Source organism: Sinohyriopsis cumingii, chromosome 17 (assembly GCF_028554795.1).
Source record: "Sinohyriopsis cumingii isolate HCF-2022 chromosome 17, ASM2855479v2, whole genome shotgun sequence".
Lineage (NCBI taxonomy): Eukaryota > Metazoa > Mollusca > Bivalvia > Unionida > Unionidae > Sinohyriopsis > Sinohyriopsis cumingii.
Genome location: NC_142977.1, coordinates 33,671,317 through 33,690,321, shown reverse-complemented (window position 1 = coordinate 33,690,321; position 19,005 = coordinate 33,671,317). Strand labels below are relative to the sequence as shown.

Here is a 19,005-nt window from a genome sequence, read left to right as displayed (position 1 = left end):
CAAACATTTTGTGGTTAATACAAAACCATCAATTTAAAAACTAAACTAACATTAAAGATTATTATCTGTAAAGACAAGCCATTTGCTCAATAGGCAATGCATGCAAACACATGAACATACAAACCTAAATGTTTGTCTGTTATGGTTCATCCAAACTGAACAAGACAAAAACTGAAGATGAACCAAAACAATAATTTCACAGTAGTCAGCCAGTGTTGTTTTTACTTGAGAACCAATAAAATAAACCCAGCTTCATCACTGGTTAAATATAAGGGAAAAATTATTTTATTGCAGACGCTTTCCCAAAGCTTTGCTATTTCTTAAACTACACATCTGGAGAAACGTTTTGAAAATTTTCCTTGAATTACTATCGTGCAAATCAAAAACTTACGAGATATAACAATAAATGTACTTGTGTTGCTTTATGTAGATTAGAAATACAAGCATTTGTCATGAAATTAAATTATTATTGTTTTCATTCTTTCAAGTTCTTCAATACACTGCTCAACATTCAATACGGATGATATTGAAAATAAAGTATCCAGGAAAAACAACACAATTCCACCATGAAGGGACATGTAATGCACAAGCACAATGCATATCCATGACAGTACCAGTCTTTTGCATAACCTGTCACTCATGTATCCATGACACTACCAGTCTTATGCATATTACCTGTCACTTAGGCATTCATGACACTACCATTTTTATGCATATTACCTGTCACTCAGGCATTCATGACACTACCATTTTTATGCATATTATCTGTCACTCTGGCATTCATGACACTACCATTTTTATGCATATTACCTGTCACTCAGGCATCCATGACACTACAAGATTTATATAAACTAATTGTCTCTAAGTCAACCATGACATTAAAAGTCTTTATGTACTAGCTGTCACTAAGGCAACCATGACATTATAAGTCTTTATATACTGTCACTAAGGCAATCATGACGTTATAAGTCTTTATATACTAGCTGTCACTAAGGCAACCATGACATTATAAGTCTTTATATACTAGCTGCCACTAAGGCAACCATGACATTATAAGTCTTTACATGCTAGATGTCACTAAGGCAACCATGACATTATAAGTCTTTACATGCTAGACGTCACTAAGGCAACCATGACATTATAAGTTTTTATATACTGTCACTAAGGCAATCATGACGTTGTAAGTCTTTATATACTAGCTGTCACTAAGGCAACCATGACATTATAAGTCTTTATATGCTAGATGTCACTAAGGCAACCATGACATTATAAGTCTCATACATGCTACCTGTCAATCAGTCTCATGCATATGACCTGTCACTTGTGCATCCAGAAAAAAATAAACATGCAACTAATGTTTCCACTATTAAGAAATTATACCTATACCAATATTTTCAATAATGATCCTGGTTTCACGTTCAAAAAACATTTGTACATGGTAACCATATCTACCGTAAATTTCCTAAATAATGCCCCGGGTGCCATAACTTACAATTTCCGGGGGGGGGGATGGGGGGGATTTATTAGAGCACAACAATGAAAGCTAAAGGTGTTCTTTTGATGTACTCTCATAATGACCTCATGTACAACTGGGGGTCAATATGCCACTAAATTCAGTCATTGTAAATATCAGCACAGTTAAATGCATCATGTTTAACACTACATGTGTACCTGTGACTTTAGTAATTTATGCATTGATAAATACATTCTAATGGTGTGATTGTTGCATCATCTTGTTGTAATTATGGCTCTAAAGCATATGGGTATTATAAAGCACAGGTCTTACAATGCATCTTTTAAATTTTCTGTTCTTACAAAAAGGGGAGGGGGCATTAATTGGGGAATATGTGGTATCTAGGTTAACCATGTGCAACTTTTGTTACTTTCTTATTTATTTGTACTCTTTCAAGTAGTAGATTTTAAGATTGTAAATTTTTTATATTTTCATATAAATTTTTTTTTAATACAGGGCCTTAATGAAAACTAGTTAATTATGTCACCTGGATAAATGAAGGATATTATTGTCTTTTATATTTATGGATCTTATTCCAATGAAGGTACATGATGGTAAGTGCTTTAGCTGGAACATCATCCATGCTGATAATTATTCTTATAAACATTCATATAATTATATATAAATGTTCCAAACCAGGACATGCAAAAGCAACTTTGACATAGATACTACAGGTGACAACTGAGGGGAAGTAACTCAAAACAAGTAACTATCATGTTACCTGAGTTATCTCTTGCAGCCTTCTGAAGGTTAATGCACTCAAACTTATTTAAGATAATTACATGAAAGGTCAGATGTGGGAGATATGAAATGCAATGTTATTTTTTATGAGATGAGATACTTGTTATGATCTGACACAAGATATGATACTGTATCAGATTTAGAATATCTGGCCACCTATGAAACCATGTCTTGGTTTGATACCTTACCTGAAATAGAAATCCTGGCCACTGCGAGAATTGCTGATAAATTCCAAGTATGGAAGTCCAGGTGGAGCAAGACTCATGAGATAATCTGCCTCACTAATGTCCACAGCTCTACGCAGTGAGGCAAACACAGGGCATGCATAGCTCTCAAATACAAAACTCTAAAATAACAAAATAGACTGGTTCACTAATGTCCACAGCTCTATACAGTGAGGCAAACACAGGGCATGCGTAGCTCTCAAATACAAAACTCTAAAATAACAAAATAGACTGGTTTACTAATGTCCACAGCTCTACACAGTGAGGCAAACACAGGGCATGCATAGCCCTCAAACACAAAACTCTAAAATAACAAAATACACTCCTTCATCATTTGTAATGTTAAAACTTAAACAGGAGTAAGTAATCTCATCAAAAAGGAATCTTCACTAGAATAATGACAGTTTACGATGGTGGCATACATTTAGAATTTATTTCATAAATTACAAGACATTCATTTATCACCTCTCCGTTTGTCATGACAATGTCCTCATAAACGTTACAATTCTTTGTAAAACTTTTTGAAAGTCACATCAAAATTTTACATCAGTAACTGTATTTTGTGTATTGTATAACTATGCACAGAATTATATCTGCATAAGCCCAACATAAGCAGAAAACTTCACCATCACAACACCATTCATTTATCATGCCTCTATATGAAAAATGATGCACTATCATAAAACCATTCACTGTTAAGACTTATGTGTTCCTTGAAAACCATTTAGTCATAGTCAAGCCTGCCGATAGACTGAAAAATGTCAAACTACTGATCTTGCTCCTCCACAAATGAGACTATCAAAGTTACTCATATATCAGCTTCAGTTGCCAATAAGAAAAGCATAGGTTTCCGTGTAATAAATGTTAACTAAAAAAAACAACTGACCAGATTTTAATAAGATGGTTTAAATCTACGAATTACCTTGCCATTTTCCAGTTTTAAAGTTTTGGACAGAACCTGGTGATAGTCCTCGGTCTGAAGATTATCCTATCAACATAAAAAAATTGAATGTTTGCAATTATACATTTTAAAAATAATTCTATAATACAGTATTATTTGTGTTAGCCAATACTTCTATATTAAGGACACTGTTCATAAGGGATGATAACATTTATTCATGGGCCACTTTTATCACACCTCAAAGATGTCTGCTTATGACAGGTTTGACAGTCTGTTCAAATCAATGTAGTGGGGGCAATGACACATTTAGAAAGAAGACTGCTTATTTTGTCAAATATGATAATTTACAGCTAAAAGTGGATTTTTTTATTAAGTCGCCATGTGAATTGGTGGTGATAGGAATTTAATTAAAGCTTGAATATTTTGTTTCCTAATAAAATATCTTATTACTTTATAATTAATGTTGTTTATATATATAATGCTGACATATTATCATTTAATAATAATTTTTACAATATAGTCAGTATAATATACAAAAAGTAAGCTGTCAACTTGCTTCTTTTCTTCATCATTCTTTATTTTATTAAATATCTTCCATATTGAAACCAGTGATTCATTTTATATTTTCCTGATAAATTTTACTTATCTGACAGCACTATGAGAAGAAATATCAAAGTAAATTTTATAAATATCATTATAACATCAGGAGTCAAGCTAGACTAGAATTTTAGGAAGAAGTGACTTCTCCTTTTGGACAAAACAAAGAGAAGTGAGAGCTTAACTGGGAGAAATGGAAGCAAAGCAAGATACGCAATATATATATATATATATATATATATATATACACACACACACACACACACACACATTGTGCATGTATATGTGTGTTTTCATTCTCTTATTTGAATTATGCCCTCTATTTCTCATTATGCATATCTGCATTTAACATTATTTTAAGCAATATTTTATTTTTTTGTATGCATATAAAAATTATCATATTCATATGCAGTGTATTATGGTCATATGACTTTAAAAGAGTATCTAGATTATTGTAATTGCATGTCAGTAAAAAAGCTTAATCAACTACCCTTAAACAAGAATTAATTTTTATTCTTTATGACAGTTCACTATAAAATGGCAGTTGCACAGATTTGTAAACTTGTTTAATACAACCCCAATAACATGTACATGATAGCAAATGCACGTGTCTTCATACCATATCATTCATTTCAATTTCTTTGTTGCCAATAAAACATTACCATAACTATTCATAGATAACACACTGAATCATTAATGTTAGCATATTAATGAACTGAAACAGCTAACAAGTGAGTGCATCTATTTTAGAAAGAGGGGTTTTCTTAAGTAACCACTCATATTTTAGCTTTGTTACAACAGTGTATTGATAGGACTGCAAATTTATGGTTTTATTATTTGTTTACGTATTTGTAATAATGTCAGGCATTGGTTAAATAGTATTTTCTTCACTGAGTTAACTTTGACCTTACAGCACTTCTCAAATTCCACAGCATGTAGCTTTAACAATTTTCCAGTCATATCGCTACGATGTCTGCAGTGTGGCAGTTTATAGTAATGTCTAGCACTGAGGCATCACGCCACAGACATGTGGCATGATTTCCCACCCAGTCACATTATCCTGACACCAGACCGACCAGCCCTAACATTAACCTCTTAATGCTGAGCGCCAAGCGAGGCACCTGTTAGTACCATTTTTGTAAGTCTTTCGTATGTCATATGACTTGGCTCGGTCGGTGATCGAACCCATGACCTTCCGCATCCGAGGCAGACACTCTAACCACTAGGCCACCAGAGCAGTTGTCAACAATTCTATTCTTACAACAACACTCACACATGTTTTATGGTTAAGTGACTTTAAAATATTTCCAGAGTAAAGCTGCTCAGAGAAACCTTATCAATAACTTGCATACAACACGATTCCAAAATATTGACTGCACTATAAGTGAGGGCATGAGTTATCAAGGGACCTCCATAATAATATGAAATGATGCCACCCTTGCTGGACATCGAGAAAATCGCAATGGGTGGGGGGCAAACTGGTCTGTTTAATGGCTGAATACTCATTTTAAAATTGCATTGGGAAAGCGATTTTTCTAATGAAGTTATTCATTTTTATGTGAAAATGACCTTTCTTTTCAAGATGCCCAACCACTGAGAGTCTGCTAACATTATTTTAACTCGTTTCAACAACTGATGTGTGTGTGCGAAAACACTGTGTATTACATCACTACCTTATGTTGTTAAGCAGTAGTCTGGTTCACGGATCGTTATGACCCCTGATTTGTTCTCTGCTATAGTGGAATGCAATGCATGGAGCATACTAATCAGGAAACCAGACTAGTTATTGATTAAGATTCACAAACAAGATTCTGGTTATTAAAAAGGAATGGAACACATAGTTCATGAAAATAATTTTTTCAAATTGTTCTAATAGTAAAATATTGATGCAAGAAATAGTGAAACTTCTACTCATCTGTGATGAAATCTCCGAGTACCAATTCAATAATTAAAAATTATGTACAAACTCTATAAAACTAGCTTCTCATTAATAAGATGTATCTGTGAAACAGAATTTTATGTCATCAAATATTTATTTTGCTTGGTTGTCTTACTATTTTTGATCACATTAGTGAATGTGTAAGCTAATTTGTCGTTGTTGTTGTTGGGTTTAATGCCATTTTTCAGCACAGGATAGGCTATACATGGCGGCCAGTATTAATGGTGGAGGAAGAACCCAGGAAAGAACCAGCGACCCACGAAAAGCTACTGGCAAGCATTCTCACATATCCACATTGGCTGAAAGTATGCCAATTTAAGGTAGTTTAAATATATTACATTTACACAAAAAAAACCAACCTGTAACAGTGTTTGAATGATCACCTGAAAATGAGTTTACCTGATACTCAACTGGAGCAGCTAGCTCTTACGCATATTGGATTTGCATGCCTTTAAACTTTTCACTTTTTCCACCCATTTATTTGACAGAAAAGACGTAATTAATGTGGTACAACAAGGAGGTCAGCTTTTAATTCAGTGCAACAATGCAATAAATACTTGCTCAAATTAGGTATCAAAACACTACCGGCATTAATTAGGTTCTCAAAAAATCACTCATGGACATAGCTATCATGGTAGATTTATATATTTCACATTTGAATACAGCAGGGAACATTGTATTTATGATCCTTACATTAATGCTGCATTAAAACATGCATTTCACTTGATAAAAACAAATTATTTAATTGGTATTTATTTACTGCAGTGCTGCCTAAAGTAGGCGTTAGTGACATTTTTGTTGATCAAAATTTCTTTGCATACTGTTATTTAGGGTGTACCAAGAATGTTGTTTTGAAAGAAATTTTAACAAAATACACAACTTATTAATAATTTTGTTATGTTGATTCATATTTCCATTACATATCAACCAATTTAAATGATAAAATGAACAATATATTAAGGTTTCAGTTACCAATTTTGATCACGATTTTCTTCATGTTCAACAAATAGGGGTCAAATGTTTGGTACTTTCTAGTGAACAAAATTGGATTCATGACTGACTCCACATTAATAAGCAGGTTTGTGAGTTATCGAAGGAGTGGTGTATATGTTTTTTTCTTGCCATTTGATATACCATAAAAATATAGCAAATCTTGGAAAACTAAATAAACAAATTAAGCTTAAATTGACTCTAGTTTCATTAATTTTAAAGTTTAAGTCTAAACTTAATATAGCAGGCCAAATGCCACCATCTTACTATTTTTGTACAGAGAGGGTACCCTTTGTTATGGGGCTCCCATTCTTTTAACTTTGTTTGGGTAATTTCATGAATAGCGGGAAAATATTAATGTCATAACCTGTGCAAAGGAAACCATTTGGCTTCTGTTTGAAACTATGTTATTAGTAAGAATTTGATATGTCTCAGAGAAAAATTTCCTGACAAAACCTACAAAATGCGGATCAGTGATGGTTTCATGTGGGAGAGGTTTTATTTATATATCTAAATGTGGAATGAGTCAAGAACTTTATGGTACTTAACTTTGTTTCATGGGAATACAGATGTATTATAACATCCCCCATTTCATCTTTAACCGGAAATGTGTGTTAGTTCTCTCCCTTGAGCAGCAGGTAGAGGTAGCAACCACTGTGACATGAGTCTGATGCTTTATCAATAGAGTACAACAAAATCTGTGACAACACGAAATTACCTTATATGTATAATAAATATACATATATTTATAATACATTAAGGTGATTTTTCATAAAGTACTTCACTGACAAAACGTCATACTCCTTCGGTAGCATCTATATACTTAATGAATATAAATATCATTGCTACCACTACCATTAACCAGCAATTTGTTTTTATCATTACTGCTACAAAATAGTATCAAACCTGCCTGATTGATACCTTTGGATATGAAATTAATGTAGTAGTAAGGATTAATGCAAATTTATGTTGTGTCTTCACAGATGAGATGTGATTGTTTTCTGGTTGAAGAATAAGATCCCTCTCCCCTCATTAAAATAAAAAACTTAAAAAGTTTTTAAGGCTACTCACAGCTCAGGTTGTTGTAGCATCCATACCCCTTGCATAAATATCTTCATTTGTCTGTGGTTTTATCCTTATTTTATATTGTTTAAGAAATAAGTTCATACTGTCAAATGATACCTGCACAATCCAACTATGCAATAAAGCAACAACAAAATAAATAAAAATATAAAAATATGAAGGATATACAGTACTGTATTTAACTTTTCACAGTATTAGAGAAAAAAATATTTTATGTAAACCTGCATTCATAAAAACAATATCTGTTGATGAATTGGTCTAAAAAAATTCTCATACAGGTAGTAATTTATAAGGAATAAATACCTGGATTGCCTTGTGTCATTATAGATTTTTTTTTAAGTTAGGAGGTGGATGTTACCAATCCCTTTTGTTTTCAATTTAACATGAATTAAAGACAAGCATTTGAAATAATCTGGCTTTCAGACTGGACAAACACTCATGTTATATGTGAGTAATTAAAGCTAAAAATTCTGTATTAGCCGAGGCACATTTCTCAAACTTTCCTTTCATATGCAACATACATTTGTAAATTACACTTCAAGAACAGTCTGGTTATATTCTCTAGTGACTATTTCATCAATTAACCCAAAAAATCATTCCATTACTAGATTTGTATTCAATACATACACTGTGAAAAGATACTCACTTTTTGGAGATTTGTTTTTGGCAGGTAATAAAATATGTTGTTTGCTATGAGCAAAAACCATGAAAAGGATTATATTTTCTTTGCTAATTTGTTATTTCTGATGCTTCAACCATCTCAAAAATATCATATTTATTAACCTGACATGAAATTTTAAATTTTGACTGTTATCCCTACTTAATAATTCAAATGGTCACTTTTTGGTTTAGTGCTAAGCTGTTACATTGCTCCTTTTGAGATTTAGGGTTTTAAACACTTAAAATTTAATAAAATGTAGACCGGGTTTGAGAAGTAAAATGTGATTCTGATGGGAATTAAAATAAACCTTTGGTCCTAGTTCCTTGTGATTTAACAGGAGGTCTTTTATTCCTGTGTGTATGCATTTAAGCATGTTGAAATGAGGATGAGATGCATCCACATCCACAACTCCCCGTCGTTTTAGCTTCTGGCGAATGTAGTCCCATCTTCCACAGACACTGCGGTGATTCAAAGTGTCTTCAGCCTGAACCTCTGCCATACCATCCTGCACAAGAGGAAAACAAAAAAAAATAACTTTGGGATGCAGACATAATGATAAACATTTAGATCAAGTAATCTCACTTTGGTACTAGCTGATGTTGTTATTACTTATTCTGTTTTTTTTGTCTGTATTTTCATGTATTAGTTACTGATACAAAAACCTTGGCAAATAATTGATCCTATATTAAATCTTTGGCAACCTGACTACCTCAGTTTTTAATGCTTAACAGAGAAAGAGATGGCCTTGGCCATGAAGGTGAAAAGTTCTGCATGTAGTATAAAAAGCTACAAAAATGCAAATTATCCACGGCCCGGGTGTGAGCTCTCTGACCTTTGACATGAACAGATGCAGGCTATTCATTAGTCCGAGTTTCCTCTAACCCTTGCCACATACACCCCAACATAAACGTCCAAATATCAAAAATGGGGGTGGCAATAGTCAGAGGAAACTCATCAAATAAATGCCAACGGACGCTGATGAAGATGGCAGTGTATGGACGACAGTATGTTTTGCAGAAGTTGCGATTTTCAAGTGTGAATTTGACACATACGATGCTCTTTAGAGAGAAAAAAAAATGACAAATTTGCGTATGCTACTCTTTAGTCAAAGTTTCCATGGTGATGAAAATGCGACAACATGACTATTCGAGTGATACTGTAATGGACTGCAATTTACTTGGAATCCGTCATCATAACAAAACTTCTTCGCTTAAGAAATCACATCATATGAGACATTTTTCCGCAACAAAAACAAAATACAAAAACAAAACAAGAAAAACATACAGTACAGTACCGTTACTACACTGTGAATATAATACAGCTGTAAACAATTTTCATCTTTCTGTCATAATGTCTGTGCCACACAAACTTCCCATCATTTATTAGCACAATACACGTTCCAAGAAACACGTCCCTTTTGATTGTCGCACTGCTTGATTGTTTACATTTAGACGTTCACTACTAAGCAATGAACTGGGCATACTTGATTGGTCAGTGCCGAAATCTTTAAGGGATAACTTCTAATTCAAATAGACGTAGCGTTTTGTATTATTCGATTGAGGTTCTACAATATTTCGGATGTACTTATTCCTAAAATAACATGTCAATAAATGCATCTGTTTCTAAATACTTGGCATGAGACAATATATAATAAATATACATTTTTTTTAATTTGTCTTTGTAAAACTTACTATCAGGCTGAGTACACGAATGCTTCTTTAAAGTCTCCATGGTAACAACATATGTACTGCACATGCTGCATTAGTGGCTTTGGTCTATGCGTGACGCCATCTTGATTATCTGCACAAGACCGGATTGTCCAGAAGAATCCCACTCTTCCAGAATCAATATTAAAGCTATTCTCTTGAGACTCGTCGTTCTCGTGACTCGGATGATTCTCATACGAGCGTGCCTAATGTAAATAATATAACTAAAACTTGTATTTAGACAACAACACAATCTTCGGGAACGGAATATGCTCCAAAACTATGACATAACGGAACACAATGGAACTACCTTTCTTTTCACACTAGTTATATCCTAAAGTTTGCTAAAGTAAAGAAGAAACCAAAAGGATGTCCGGTTGTACACCATAAACTTTTACAACCATGTCGACATCTAAAATAATCAGTATTTATAGGTTACTGCATTTGTATGGGGAAAATATGAACGAGTTTTTCGGTTGGAATACTGCACGACTTTGGTTCATATTTTCCCATACAAATGCAGTAACCTTTCTATTATATGCTCATTTTTCTTATTCTGCCAAGGGCTTAATATATAAACAAAATGTACTACAAGAAACAAAGTAACTGAATGTATGCCGTATTCCAAACTAAATACGCTAGCGCAGATTCATCATTACACAACAACAACATTATGAATGTGCACGTAACTCCGCCCAGATAATCTTGAACTTGGTCGCGCGCTCGACAAAACCTTCGATAGAAAATGGCGTGTCTAGTTAAAATTGAAACTTGGAGTCATATTGTGAATGAATGAGCATTGCAACAACTTTTCCATTTGATCAGGAGTGAATAGATTTTGGTATTTTTTTCGATTCTACGAAATGTCCTGCTTATGGACTGGATTTATATGTGACGATTCCACATGAAAGACATTGGATTGAAGAAGCGAGGGAGAAGCGTGTTGACATCTGCAAATATATTTCTGTTTCTGTCATTGAATGTTTGAAATCATAATGTGTGGAAAATATGAAGTCTTTCAGTTGCAGTTATCAAAAAGACCCTATGGAATTTAATGCTTATTTCAGGTTGAGTGCAGTAAGAGGATGTAATTGCACTTATATTCGAAATTACAGTATAATTTCGAAATGTGTAATCAAGATTGAGAACCTATGACATGGCTTATGTAATTCGGATTTGCAGAACTAAGAAAATAGATTTTAAGGAAATTCAGGATATAAAACTGTAAGTATATTTGTTTGCCATTCTTATTACCAGCTAAAGAAGACAGTCTATGCCTTGTCACTTGTATATTATTTGTAAGGACCCTTTCAGGCGTCTACTGTATAGCTAGCCTAAATCCGAAACATTGCATCAAAAAAGTTAACGCGGAATGTGCCAAAGCAACTGGTATGTGGCAGTCCACGAAACATCTGCTTTACTTCATTCAGAAACACATTTAATCAAACAAAACGTAAATCGCCTACACCGATAGTGTACAAGATTTGTTTGCAAATCAAAAGTGCTGGCGTCTGCGTCCATTACTTGTTTACAATAGAAAGTAGTTCCTTTATGCACGTCAATGCAATATGAAGGTGTGCAATACCGTAAAATACTGAACGATTCTGATAATGTAAAGTTAACGGAGAAAACAATGAGCATATAATATTTAGCAGTCTTGATGACAGTTATATAGTGATGAGTCATACTGAATAAAATCATGCAATAATTAGCAGTCTTGATGATAGTCATGTAGTGATAAGTCATATTGATTAAAATCATGCAATAATTAGCAGTCTTGACGACAGTCGTATAGTGATTAGTCATATTAATTAAAATCATGAAGTAATTAGTAGGCTTGATGACAGTCATGTAGTGATAAGTCATAGTGATTCAAATCATACAGTAATTAGCAATCTTGATTACCATCAAGTGGAGGTTAACAGTCTTGATTTTTAATAAAATGTAGTGATTAGCAATCATGATTACAATCATGTAGTGATAAGCAGCGTTGTTTACAATCCTGTAGTGATTAGCAGTCTTGAAAACACGCATGTAGCTATTAGAAACCTTGATTACACTCATTTAGTGATTTGTAAGCTAGATTGCAATTAAATATCGATTAGCAATCTTGAGTACAATAATTTAGCGATTAGCAGTCTTGATTATAATTATGCAAGTATTAGCAGTCCTGGGCAGAATCGTGTCAAGATTTCAGCGATCTTGATTACAATCATGTAAGGAGTAGCAGTCTTGATAACAATCGTGTGGTGAGTAGCAGTCTTGATTACAGTCATGTAGTGAGCAGCATTCATGATTACAATCGTTTAGCGAGTAGCAGTCTCAGTTACAATCATGTAGTGAGTAACAGTCTTGATTGCAATCATGTAGTGAGTAGCATTCTTGATTACAATCATATAGTGAGAAGCAGTCTCGATTACAATCATGTAGTGAGTAGCAGTCTCGATTACAATGATGTAGTGGGTAGCAGTCTCGATTACAGTCATGTAGTGAGTAGCAATCATGATTACAATCATGCAGTGAGTAGCAGCATTGATTAAAATCATGTAGTGAGTAGCAGTCTTGCTACATTCATATAGTGGGCAGCAGTCTTGATTACAATCATATAGTGAGAAGCAGTCTCGATTACAATCATGCAGTGAGTAGCAGTCTTGATTAAAATCATGTAGTTAGTAGCAGTCTCGATTACAATCATGTAGTGAGTAGCAATCTTGATTACAATCATGTAGTGAGTAGCCGTCTTGATTACAATCATGTAGTGAGTAGCAGTTTTGATTAAAAGCATGTAGTGAGTAGCAGTTTTGATTACAATCATGTAGTGAGTAGCAGTTTTGATTACAATCATGTAGTGAGTAATAGTCTTGATTAAAATCATGTAGTGAGTAGCTGTCTCGATTACAATCATGTAGTGAGTAGCAGTATTGATTTAATTCATGTAGAAGCATTGATGGTACTCACTTTGTGGTTAACAATTTTGATTACATATACTCATTAGCAATCTTGGTTACAATCATGTATTGAGTAGCAATCATGATTACAATCATGTAAGGAGTAGCAGACTTGATTACAATCATGTAGTGAGTAGCAGTCTTGATTACAATCAATCAGTGAGCAGCAATCATGATTACGATCATGTAGTGAGTAGCTGTCTCCATTAAAATCATGTAGTGATTAGCAATCTTGATTACAACCATGTAGTGAGTAGCAGCCTTGATTACAATCTTGTAATGAGTATCAGTTTTGATTACAATCATGTAGAAACATTGATGATACTCCCTTTGTGGTTAACAATTTTGATTACATGTGCACTTTAGCAATCTTCATTACATTCATGTAGCAGCACTGATGATACCCACTTTGTGGTTAACAATTTTGATTACATGTACTTATTAGCATTCTTGATTAAAATCCGTATGACAGTCATATTTCGATGATCACAGATGATTGCTATCATATCGAGATTAGCAATCTTGATTCATTAAAAGATTACCAGTGTTGATTACAGCCGTGTAGTTATTTGCAGTCTTCATTAAAATTAAGTAGCAATTATCATTCGTGATACAATAAATTAGCTGTTATCATTCGTGATTAAAATCACGTGGCTATTATCATTTGTGATTAAAATCAGGTATCAATTATCATTCGTAATTAAAATCATGTAGCACTTATCATTCGTGATTACAATCATGTAGCTATTATCATTCGTGATTAAAACCATGTAGCTATTATCATCCGTGATTCAAATCATGCAGCAATTATCATTCGTGATTACAATCATGTAGCTATTATCATTCGTGATTAAAGTAATTATGTCATTTGCAATCGTTATTAAGATCATCTAGTTATTAGTACTCCTGTTTGCAATCATGTAGTAAGTAGCGTCTCATGATTGAAATCATGTAGTGATGAACAGTCCCGATTATGTTGTTGTTGTTGTTGTGGGGTTTAACGCCAATTTTTAACACGATAGGCTATACATGGCGGCCAGTATTAATGGTGGAGGAAGAACCCGGAAAACCCCGGAAAGAACCACCGACCCACGAGAAGCTACTGGCAGGCTTTCTCACATGCCCACATTGGCTGAATCTTAGACTCGAACCGCCGCAGACAGAGGTGAGATGGCAGTGATCCGTAACGAAGAGCGCTTTAGACCACTCGGCCACTCGGGGCCCCCGTCCCGACTATGTGTTGTTTTATTGTATATAATCAATTTATAATAAAGGGTTATAAAACGAAACAATTTATTATAAATTAGCAATGACTATGTAAAACTGTGTAATAGAATGCAAATAATTACGATTATTGATCACAATTACTCTAGATTTTATTGATGTTGTAATAAGAGTCGGGGCACAAAATGTAAATGCATTTTACAGTTAACTCCCGGAAAGCAGCTTACAGCTACACAGTTTTGTTGCGCGACACATTTTCGTCCCCAAATAATTTATGATCCGTGATACAATTTGGAAAAGAACATTGTTTTCATTGCAGATAATTGCGTCCAAAATAATACGCGTTTTGAAACTTGTTAGTTTGACTCATTGTTATTCACTTTATATCTGGTAGTAAATTTATTTTAATTTTACTTTTAATTCATTTTAGTCATTCTGGATGATTTTATGTCACCTTTGTTATTTCTTAACGAACAGTTGCACAAATTCTTTCAGAGTAATGTCTTTAAAAAAACTTCGCTTTGTGGCTTGAAGGCCTGTATCAGTATTTCTTATTTGAAGGCTTTTATCAGTATTTCTTATTTGAAGGTTATATCAATGTTTCTTTTTTGAAGGCTTATTTCAGCATTTATTATTTGGAGGCTAACGTTTGATTGCAATCTGACTCTTCGCTATTTTCTATAGATCGACAATTCAACCGCAATCTTGATTTGTTCGATTGCTTGAAATCTTTTTTAATCTCAACAATAATTCACATAGATGCAAGCATGAAGCATAAAATGTCTCATCATAGCCGACGTCTATTTTGAAACACTGTGTTGTGCTTATACATTCGAAGATCAGATAAAGAATAATCTCATAAAATAACAAAACTGATTTGAATTTTCTTCATCTAAGCAATTATTTTGTTGATAATCAAAATACGAGACACACAAAGAGAAGTAGGACACAATTGCACTCAAATATTCACCTCTTTCCATTTTTATTTTTGATGAACTGCAGCATTCTGAAAATACTGTCAATGTGGTGGGCGCAAAAATAGCTAGAAAATAAAAGTGAGGAAAGAAAGGAAAGGGTCACTCACGGCCACTCCCCGGCTGCTGCGTGCGGAAAAGGCTATTAAAACCATGGCCCCATACAAAATTTTAAATCTTGAAAGTATACAAATTATCGATTTTTAAAACAAATCGCTTTAGAGATCCGCCGCAAAGAAACAATCAAGAAAAAAGTGAACAAACACAAAAGTACCTTAATAAACACGAAATTTATCAATGAAGTCGAATAACTAGTTCAATATTATTTACCACTGAGTAGTTTCTTACCTTAACCACTTCTTTACATCTTTGTTGGAAATGGAAGTACAAACATAAATTTGAAAGAAACGGCCCAGCGCGCAAGCGATCACGCACACACACACGCACACACACGCGCGCGCGCGCGCGCGCGTCGACCCTTAGTGAATGATTTGGGACACCTTTTATGAAATGGCATTAAATTAATCTAGCTAAAATAAAGTATGTCGGTTATACTTTCCATTTCTTTGTGTGCTATTACAGTATCCGGCAAATTAAATCTGGATGGTTAAGGGTTCTTGTCTGTGAAGGTGCTAGTAGCTGGTTTGGTTTTCTATGTGGTTATTTTTTAGTATTTTTTTTTTGGGGGGGGGCGTGTAGTAGGTTTTTCTTTCTTTCATGGCAACCATTTCACTTCAGTCTTGAAGAAAAGATACTTTGTATGCGTCTCACATTACTTCTGTTGTGTTCTCTATTGTTGTTACTCTAACTTGATGAGTAGAATGTGTTTTTGTCTTTAACAGTTTTCGAAGCTATGTAGATATTTCTACAGAATTCATATTGTCATATTCGCTTCCTTGAAAATATTGCTTACACAGATCTTTCCAGGTAGATCGAATGTATTAGCATTTATTTAACCTCGTAATTGAGATTGCTATGTTGCTACAACCACTGGACACTATATTTTAATCCAAAAGTTTAATATTTCTCCGTCTGTTATCCACTCTAACCCGCCAGATATAAGGCTAAAGGCAAACACATAACTTGGATTATTTTCCGAATAATAAATTGACGCTGTTGCAACAAAACCATAACCATTATTAACAGGATCTTTTTTGTACTACCATCAACTGCAATCGATTGCGTACCACTATCCACGTACTATTTATAAGTAAGATCTGATGTAGAAACAGGTATATACGTGGAAATCATGTTATTAGCAGCCATGTAGATAGCACCTGTAACTATGCTTCCGGATTTTTTTTATTAAGATAATTGGCATCTGTAGAAGTAATTGTACTTTCCGATGCTGCACTTATCTCAGCGTCTACGTACAGTTTATTTGTACGATCAAATGGGGCAACTGGACTATAAGTCGTTGTTATTGTATTGAAACCCATGCTTAACGTACCTGTTATCGTATCAACGGATTTTTCTACTCGTGATACAATATTCGTTGCTATGTTATCGTCGACGTAATTTTTGTTTGTCAAATCTGATACCGCTGATGGAATTGCCATAGTTGTTATCTTATTCGATCTCATGTTCAGATTTCCCACCATATTATTTTTATTACAAAGTTATCGTTGACAAACTTGTCATTTGTTACAGAATCGTTATTAGTCAAAGTTGTGTTATCAAGTTGAGTATTAACTATTATTTTACAGCCCATGTCTAAATTTCCGGCCATCCTCTCACCAGATGATGACACTTATTATTATCGAACGAGATAAGTTGTGCGTAACTTTCCGCTTGTGACATATTTATGTTGGGGCGGGGGGGGGGGGGGTCAGTTTCAAGATTTACAATCTTGGTTTTACTCAGGTTGATATTTCCGGTCCTCTTTCCACACGACAACGATAACTTGCCATTACTGACAACATTAAATTGGGCAAAACTTACTGCTTGTGAGCTATCAAGTACATCTTTCGATGCGGAATTGACAAGTTCTTGGACAGTAAAGAAGTATAAAATTAATGTGTGTTAATAAGAAATAATGGACAAGGAGCGGATAAATCTTCTAAAGAAATATATGGCTACAAGAACTGCGTTTCAGAAAAACGTTGAGCAAGAACAAGCTGGACATCACAAAATAGCAGAAGAAACTGCTAGACTCTTCAAAACCTATCACCTATACTCTTTAAACCTATCAATCTGTACTTGGCAAGCAACCCGGTGTTGATAAAGTATCACCAGAAGATAGAGGAAAACGAAAAGAAAACTTTTGCGAGGACTACTCGAAGAAGGACAAAAAAAAATTACTGAGGATACTGTTTTTAGCGAATTGGTGATCCTGATGCACGAGAAGCTGAGATTTTTACTTCTTTTTTTTATAAAGAAAATGGTTTGTTATTTAGTAAGCAAATAAGAAACAAAGAGAAAGACAAAATTTACTTGAGGAAATAAACAAGAAAAAAATAAAAAAATAACAGAAACTTATAAAAACACCATCGGGGCCCCGAGTGCCCGAGTGGTCTAAGGCGCTCACCGTTACGGATCACTGCCATTTCACCTCTGTCTGCGTGGGTTCGAGTCCAAGGCTCGGCTAGCGTGGGTACGTGGGAAAGCCTGCCAGTAGCATTTCGTGGGTCGGTGGTTCTTTCCTGGGTTTTCCAGGGTTCTTCCTCCACCAGTTATATTGGCCGCCATGTATGGCCTATCTTGTGCTGAAAAATGGCGTTAAACCCTAGAACAACAGTAAAAACACCATGTACACAAAATTAATCATTTAGAATAGTTTGCTTTTGAGATTAAAAATAAAGATGTTAATTTCAGAAAATCCACGGAATATAAGATTATGGACTAAAATGAAGAAGAATCTTTTAATTATATGTACAAAATTGAATATTGTAATACATAAAGTAGGTGAGGCTAGATATGGTTTAGATTCTGCAATGAAAATTGATGATGCTGAAACATATTATATGATAGTCCAACAAGTGTTACTAAGATATATTTTAAAGTTTTTGATAGAGTTGTACGATCTGAAAAAAAGTTTTGCAGCTGCAAAAATTTTCAAACAATGGAGAAAGAAATAGAAGATGGGGAGTTAAATAAACTGGAAAAAGACAATCAGCAGAGTATAGAATTTGATAAACAGTTTGAATCAGATTCTGAATATGATATAATGGAAAAACATCAGGTGATGACTTAAAGATCTTTAACTCGGGAGCTGATGTTATTGATCGGCTGATGCTGCTAATCTCATCGAAAGAAGCTGGAAACACTACACAGAAACAGACAATGAAATAGTTGAAATACTTGATCACCTGAGATCGAATGGATCTTTAAAGACGGACGAGTATTATGTGTTACACAGCGACATAATTCACTAGCGCGATTTAGTTCTATTGCAACTGGTTCATACACAGCACGACGTAGCCAAGGACAGACAATTTACTCGTTTAGTTCTGATGTTCCACTTTGCTCAATAATGCATGTAAATCCGCGAAAAATAATATACTA

General features: G+C 34.2%; 1 protein-coding gene across 2 annotated transcripts in view; it reads right to left on the bottom strand.

Moving 5' to 3' along the window:
• Positions 1-10,499, bottom strand: part of LOC149778392 (phosphatidylinositol 4-phosphate 5-kinase-like protein 1) — a 54,401-nt gene extending 43,902 nt beyond the window's left edge. Inside the window, exons 1-4 of one of the 2 annotated variants that reach the window (XM_089939219.1) lie at positions 10,341-10,499; positions 8,957-9,154; positions 3,401-3,466; positions 2,443-2,600 (exon numbers count right to left, since the gene is read on the bottom strand). In XM_089939219.1, coding sequence (XP_089795345.1) covers positions 2,443-2,600; positions 3,401-3,466; positions 8,957-9,148 — 416 coding nt within the window. In that variant the 5' untranslated portion in view covers positions 9,149-9,154; positions 10,341-10,499. Of the gene's footprint in view, positions 1-2,442; positions 2,601-3,400; positions 3,467-8,956; positions 9,155-9,943; positions 10,089-10,340 lie in introns of those variants that run through there. The other variant, XM_089939218.1, reaches the window with a different exon arrangement.
• Positions 10,500-19,005: the final 8,506 nt, after the last annotated feature.